Source organism: Pecten maximus, chromosome 8 (genome assembly GCF_902652985.1).
Source record: "Pecten maximus chromosome 8, xPecMax1.1, whole genome shotgun sequence".
Taxonomy (NCBI): domain Eukaryota; kingdom Metazoa; phylum Mollusca; class Bivalvia; order Pectinida; family Pectinidae; genus Pecten; species Pecten maximus.
Window position 1 is genome coordinate 17,517,612 of NC_047022.1, and position 8,346 is coordinate 17,525,957.

At 37.0% G+C, this 8,346-nt stretch overlaps 2 protein-coding genes across 2 annotated transcripts; both read right to left on the reverse strand.

The window, feature by feature from the left end:
• Positions 1-2,134: 2,134 nt before the first annotated feature.
• On the reverse strand, positions 2,135-5,510 carry LOC117332636 (adhesion G protein-coupled receptor L4-like). Its single transcript, XM_033891618.1, has one exon. The coding sequence runs from the start codon at positions 5,241-5,243 to the stop codon at positions 3,909-3,911; it is 1,335 nt and encodes a 444-aa protein (XP_033747509.1). The 5' UTR covers positions 5,244-5,510; the 3' UTR covers positions 2,135-3,908.
• Positions 5,511-6,237: 727 nt separating this feature from the next.
• LOC117332163 lies at positions 6,238-8,346 on the reverse strand. Its single transcript, XM_033891048.1, has one exon. The coding sequence runs from the start codon at positions 8,344-8,346 to the stop codon at positions 6,238-6,240; it is 2,109 nt and encodes a 702-aa protein (XP_033746939.1).

An 8,346-nucleotide genomic window follows, 5' to 3' on the forward strand; every position in this document is an offset into this window, starting at 1 on the left:
TAATCCTATCGGTAAATCAATGTAACAGTTTCCTCTTCTCAACCCCACACGCTTTCCTCCCCTCCCCCGCACCCCCTCACTACCTGTATTAAATAATGTAGTCCACTTTGTCAGTACCGTCATTTTGCCAATATGTTACAACTTATGGAGACAGATTAATATAAGTACACTGTACTTGTTTCTGAATCCGACCATTTTCATTTATGTTGCTGTACTACATGTTGTATTGAATCACAAATAAAATACAATTTAAACTAAAGACACCCAGCAGGTCACCTCATTTACAGTCCGACGGGAATGACCTGTCCTGTTGAACTTTGATTAGCATATTGATTTTAGATGAGTCGATACTCATATAGGGAAATACGTGTATTACATACGTGTGTATATGAAACAGTTTTAAATGATATGCAAGACCGTTCTCATCGACGAATCAGTCGTGTCGGCTAAGTGGTACGTTACCTTAGTACAGTGTTTTGGTTAGAATCCCGTAGGGTATTTTTTCCGATTGATAAGATATTTTTTGTTTGCGTGTTGTTTGATTTATGTCAGTGCATAATTAGTTTGTATTTCATATATAGATATATTTTTTTAATTCTGCCTTCAATTAATGTTATACTTCTTGCAACTAGACTATTTGACTTAACTTGACCGAGAGCATTCCATTTACATTATTTTTATAATCAAAATACGTAAATACGTTTGATGACCTTAACTATCCAGTGTTATTTAATATATTTATCAACGACCGCATTTCTTTTCTCTCTTTTTTCTGTGTGTTTTGGCACATTGAGCGTGGGACACAGAGACCTCTTTTTTCTGTGTGTATAGACACATTGAGCGTGGGACACAGATACCTAGCTCAGTAAACTTAATTACGTATGGCATATTTTTGTAAGGTCTTCAAATGCTCGTTGGTGGTCGTCCAAAATCGCCTGTATGTTTATTTGTGAATAAATTGAATACAGTATTCAATATCGCATTGGAGAGATTATTTTACAGCCATGTTTTTCCACAACGTATCCACGTGCGTTATGTAACTGATGCATTGAAACATCAATTAAAAGGTTGACATACCCACACACAAATAGGTAGCCTACTTTATATATTCCACGAAAAAGGCACCGCGACAGGTCATTCTTGCCTGACTATAGTCACATACAATATATTGACAATCAGTCGTCTCATTCCAAAAAAAGGCCGAGCGATTAGAAGGAGTAATTTAGAGATTCTGGTATGTCTCGGCAAGGGCACAAAACCCAAGACATCACAGGGTCGATCGCTCTACTAAAGACCGAAAGTGAGAAGTGGATTGTTTATTGAGAGTAGTCAACGAAATTTGAAGACAAAATAAAAGTATTCAAACGTCGATAAGAACTATGATTAACTATGACTAATATATCTAATATTAACAGTGTTTCAATGAACGACAAACCTGTTACTATACTGTTTGTTAGCAATATGGGTCAAAGAAGTAATATAAACAGTATAATCCAGATAACACTGGATCCTCACATAAATGTATGGAGGATACGAATTACTTGTAATGATTATATGGGGCGAAGAAGTAATTCAAACAGTGTGGACAATGAGGCTTGTTAAATTTTCGAGGCAATCCGCCCCTTTATCAAAACACAAAAAATACAAATACAATCACATAATATATATAAGAAGTACTGGAAATACAATAAAATACAATAAGAATAATGCTTTAGTAACTGGAGAAAAACAACAATGAACCCTTCGGCAAACGTGGGCCGAAGGCGGATACTAGCGTGACTGTATCACGGTCAACACTAGAACGCTATGCGACCAACGGCAGAGATATTTTGAATTCCTCCGCACGTGAAAGTATATCGAAGAGTTAAAAGACGATTCGTCCCTTAATACTGCTAGTGGACGACATTGCATGATATCAGATTTCAGAATAAAAATGTTGCATTATCGTCTCTACAGCGATAAATTAAAAATCATGTACAAAGTCTGAAAAACTTTTGAAAAATATCTTTTAGATAATTAGAATTATAGAGAGTGGTGTGAAAAAAACTAGACATCTACTACGAATATTTATCAAGACTGAGAATATAAGAAATACGAATGCCGAAGTGTCCCTACAGGACGCTACGGGAAACAGACGGTTCCGGCCAAATCGGACCAAGATGCTGTTGATGGCGGAAGGCGACTAAATGCGAGTCTCAAAGAGCAACAATGAATTGATGCCCAAAAAAGTACAGCAATGAAAATTTTAACAAATTGAATAATTAACTACATGAATTGTCAAATATAATGGTCACATGGAGAATACACCCAGAAGACGTCTTTAACGTTCGTTCATACCCCGAGGGTAGCAGGTTTGGAGATTGGTAATCCAGTATCTTTCTCTGGAACGACGTTTCGTTTCATTCCAGGTAGGACAGTGATCAATGGCGACCACCTGCATATCCTTCCAACTATGACTAGGTAAAATGAAATGCCTTGCCACAGGAAAGTCTGGTCTGTTTTGCTTGATGGAGCAACGGTGATTGTTGATTCTGATGTTGAGCTTTGTTAGCAATATATATACATACTAGACTCGGACACGGCTGAAGCATGTTGAATGCGGATCTCTTCAAATGTTTTTGTGTGAAAAGGTATAAAAATCCAAAGATGGTGAATAGTAGTCCAAATGTAAAATTTAATACCTAGTAAGTCAAACGTTCAAAGAGTCGGCAGGCGATTTCCGGAGTATCCGAAAACCAACCTGTACTGTCCGAGCTCCAGATTCTATCTGTATATTATGTTATCCGATAAGTTGTAAAACTTACGGAATAAAGTTGAATTGAATTGAGTCTAACAAACATTTCATGCATAGCCTTAAATTACAATTGATACAATAAATTAAATAATACTCAAAACATTTTTTTCAGAACAGACGGTGAGATAATTAGCTCACATTTCTTCCAAGACTAACGTGCCATACCTGGTCAGACCAGTTACGTAACTTCAAAGGCTAAATTCGTAAAATAAGTTCATAATGCCACTCAGCTTAAGGATCGTCCCATATCGAATCATTTAACTCTTTTAATATACATGTATTCCATATTATATAGCCTCTCATAGACCCTCCATTCATCATACAAATGACATGATCAGCCAATGTAAGTCGCCGATATCACAATAATGTAGCATATGTGTTACAACAAAATGTAACATAACAAATAGTCGATCAGGGTTCATACAGATTATGTCAAACCAAATTGAAGGCCTTTTCAAGGCCTTTTCAAAATTAAATATCCAATGCCAATTTTACCCGTCATCTAAGTCAGCTTGATAGGGAACAAGAGAACAAAAAAGCAAGTTATAACTATCCACTTGATCAAAATATAACTTCATATGGTAATTATTCTTATAAATCATTTATTAAAACAGTAATGGCTGTAGAGGAAGAAAATAATCAGTGGCCAGGGTTTCACTTCCTAATGAAACCTTAACATTCAAGGATTTTTCAAGGCTGTAGACCAATTTTCAGGGCTTTTAAAGGTCCAGAATGAAATTCAATGCTTTTCAATGCCCAATGTGAAATTTAAGGCTTTTCAAGGTCCGTGCTTACCCTGTCAACCCCGTCACAATAACTCTATGACGTCTTGTGATTGCCTCCCTATTGAGAAACACAGCATGCCCGAGTCTATATTCGTCTGTCTAATATACATTTCAGGTCCTTAGCATCACTGACGAGTCTAAGAAGGACGAGAATTTTGTATGATGCAGTCTAAATCACTCACAGAAAGTTATCTTGTGTCTTTTGTACAATCAACGTATTTTTTCCCGTATAGTAAAAAGTGTATTCCCATATATATAAGTACCGCATGAAATTGATTAATCTCGTTAAATAAATTCCATATGAAATTCCGAAATGTTACCATCAAGAATTACTCGTTGTTCTTGGAAGAGGAATTCATGTTGAACGTACTTGTCCGGGTCACTTGAGGAGAGTTGGTTCTACAGAAGGGATTATCTCTGATGTTGATTTTTTCCTTCAACAACAAGAACACTCTTCTGTTGACTATAAAGCCAATGAAAATAAAAACACCTTGACACCCGTTAAGTATTGTATTGAAATACGAAACTATCGACTCAGGAAAAAAGGCTTCAATAACCGTTGCTAACCATGTGACACCTGTTATGAAAAACAGCTTAATATATATCCCAAAATGACGATGATTTTCATGATTGCTCTCGATACGTGGAGCATTACGTATTTTATAGGCTGTGATTGAAAAGAAAATTATGTTCGATAAACACACTATGACTATCGGTGACAGAAACGTTAAATAGAAAGATATTTTACTTGATATGAAACATTTGCCGACTCCATACCCAGTTATCTGCCCTTTGTTAAATCCGAGAGTGAATGTTGTATTTAGACCAACGATTATGACCGGAAGTCCAAACGAATACGACATGTAACTCTTCAGCGTTTTAAGTTTGTTATGAACTATATGATAGCTACCTATTCCACTAAAAACCCTGAACATATGAAACGAGCAAATATTCATACAACCAAACACTGACAACCATAAGACATGCATGACCATGCCAATAACTTCACATAAAACAGAATCTACCGGAGCCATTAACCCAAACTGGAAGGAGAGTTGAGTGAAGAACAAAGAAAACACCAGACACATGTTATTAATGCCTGGTATTGACTGAAGGGTCGGATTGACCAGATAGACAACAAACGTAAGAAACAGACAAATCAACGAAGCCATATTACAGACAAGAGTTAGTATCGGAAGTGCCGGGTCTACATATTCCACCACTGGATCTGAGATGGCTTCAACGTCTTCCACACAGACGCGAACTCTACCGTGAGAAGATCTTTGGAATTTGTCAAACGGGAGAGTCTTTCCGATGCTGTGAATTGTTATTTCCATATTGACCGTGTTGACGTCATATTCGTCACTTTCGAGTTCGATTTGTTGACATAAAAGAACTTTTGTAACGTAGACTGACCTAAACGTCTGCAGAGGGACAAAGCTGTGATTGGAAAACCTTTGAATGTAACACGTTTCTTTGAAGGATGCTTTCTCTATTATGGATGGTGTCATCAGAGCTCTCAAGCTCGTTTTGGAAGTAAGACTGATAAATTTCCCACTATCTACAGATATATTCCACATATCAGAAGTGTTTTCTAACAAAGAATTTTCCGTCCGAAAACGTGGAACATATCCCTCTATATGGACTGTCATGTAAAGAAACATTTGGATGGTTTCTATGTTGATATAAGCTGATGTTGATTCACACGGGAAGTTAGACAAAAGATGGAAATTATCTAATTCGAATTCCTCTGTACCAAATACTTTTGAAATATGAAATTTGATTCCACTTTCCACGAACTTAAGTAATTCTAGAGCGTTTGTTTGGTTTCGTTTGAGATGACCAGTGAACTCAATGGAGACTGTGTACCGCAAATTATTTGTTAAAGACAGTAACGGAATACAGCTGGTACTGTTAGGAACCTTTCCAGGAAAACAAGAAATGTTTCGGCAGTAGTCCTGAAAAAGAAAGAAAAATCGTCCATGATTACGAAATCAATCTTTAAATTCAATGTACACGTTTTCACATTCAGTTTGGTTATATTTATGAAAATGAATACTTCTTCTGATCTTATATGGGACTGAATCTATAATAGCTGTGAACTGTTGTTTCATTAAATTTAATCTGGCCTATCTTATTGTGCATCATAAGTACATGTACTAGTAAAAAGAAGAACATTATTTTCTAATTATTTCAGTTTTTATTCATGGCATCTTATATTGCTAAACGGATTTTAAAATGCATGAGAAAAGCTAGTAGCTGATTCGTAATCATATCAATATCATAATTCGTATAGCTTTCAAAACATAAAATTGATATAATATATATTGTATATAAAATAAAAAGTCAAACACAGATCTGCTGTCTCCCTAGTACTTTCGCGGCTATATCGTGCCGCTCTTCAGGGGATTATGCCTTGAAGAGCGGCACGATATAGCCGCGAAAGTACTAGGGAGACAGCAGATCTGTGTTTGACTGTCTACCTTATCATTATTTACCGTTACATGGACACTTAAACTTTAATATATATATATATATATATATGATAACGCCATTTCAGCCCGAGATCAATATAAGCATACTCCTTATATGCGGGTTGTCTAATGTTTTAAAAGCTGTTTAGAATTTAATCAATTAATATCTTTGCATTAATGAAATTTATTCAAAATCTGTTTTAAAAAATCCTACCTGCCAATAGTCGTAAATTTGGTCTTTGCGACACCTTTCTCCTTCCACTTCCGGCACCGTATCATCATATTCAGCCACTGAAAATATAGACCGGAAGGTTACATCAAAAGGAGGTAACGGAAGTGTGGGTCCCTTATTGTCCGTATCACTTACGTCGTCCATAACGTTTCCTGTTATATTAGGGATCGTAGCCGAATTACAAAGTTCACAAAATAAGTTTTTGTAATGTGGGTAGCTGTATATACGAGGGAAAAGATGACAAGCTTTCTCGTGGTTAATATTGTATTTCTGCCATTGGCCAGTCTCGTTGCAGGATGAAATGACACCTGTGACGGAGTTTTCCGGATTGCACAGGTAGCAATAAAAGTTTTTAAATTTTTTATATCCAGGTAAGCTATTGGAGGAAGCTTCTTCACATGCCCAAATAACATCCGGGTCGTATACTGGCCAGTTTCCCGTGACGTTGCATTTATCGATCGCATCTGATTTTGAACTAGTAGAGCATTTCACATCGGGATTATATGGATTGTGCAAATCAAATCTGACGGAACAATTAATGTTTTTTGACAGATTGATCACATCCATGAACGAAACAAGGTGAATATAATCTAAAACAGAATCACATATGATATGAATGTCAGATAAAAGATAGAAATCACTCGTTACTATGTTTTCAATTCTATATGTGGGATATATTTCGTCGACATTTGCATTACAGAGATAGCAATCAAAGTTCTTGTAATATGTATTGTCGAACCTTTTAATCAAAGGAAGAAATGATATCAGGTCGGTCTGATTATCCGAAACGCAACGATTTCTGATGGTAGGATGTCCTCTGTTTTGCCAGCACCCATCCGTTACTAGAAACTGTTTCTTAGAATTTGCTGCTTGTGGAACATAATTATCCATACAAGACACCGGGTATGTCAAGGCGAAGTCAAGACAGCAAATCCCATCAAACTGAAACAGGCAGGTCGGTCGGCACGTACATGTACGAAAATATACCAAAACATACTGAAGAGGGATTATAGTCTTATCACAAAACTGATCGAACGGACGAACTGCAAACTGTTTGTATACCAGGTTGGTCACGTTCAACTGGACGTCTTTCTTCTTTATGACTAGATCAGTTTCGCTGTAACCATGAGGATAAAAATGCCAGTCGGAATTATTTTGAACCATATTATTTTGGAGCTCTATGAAGGTATAACGAATGTGTTCTGGTCGAAGTTGTCCCGTTCGTATCACGTAATCGTATACATTATGTCTGTCAGACTTTAATATGATGTCTGATATGTTGGTGGTGACGTCATAAAACGTCTCATTGTCATTGGCTATCCGGTTACAAAGATAACAGAATATGTTTTTGAATGGACGAGTATTTTGTGAAGTCGAATGGTACATACAAGCGCGTTTTAAACCTGCATCATAGGGATACCACATGCCGGTCGTATTGCATTGGTCGATGACGTCATCAGACATATGACTATGTGGATTGCACATGTAACAAAACACGTTTTTGTATTCACGGAACTGTAAGTGATAGGTGGACTCGCATGCCAATTCTATCGTGTGGTCGAACATTTCCCAAGATCCGGTAACGTTACAAGAACGAATGATCAAATCATTGTCGTTTATGGTAAGGTTACATGGCCGGGCCGAACTATGCATGGGGGAATATCTCATTCGACATTGTCGTTTTCGAGCTAGATCAATTATTTCCTCATATGTCGACAAAAAATTGAAGTCAGCAAACACAAGACAATCGATATCGAGAATCCAGTTTGTGGTGGCATTTTCACCGTTGCATTTGGCGCAATGCTTGTTTCTATAACTGACTGGGAATGTTGTTGAAGCAACTGGTGGACGAGTAAGAAGTTCCTTTATTGTGTATGTTTTCTCACATAGATTTCGGTCTTTGTTTCCGGCTCCGGGTGGGCACGAGTTCACAACTTCATATGATGGAGGCTTTGGTTCAAGGTTGAATGTCGGACTAGTTGTTATTAGGAGTGTGGTATTAACACAAGCCATTGGGGGTAGAGCAAAGTATACATCCGGGCAACAGTCACCACGTGCCAT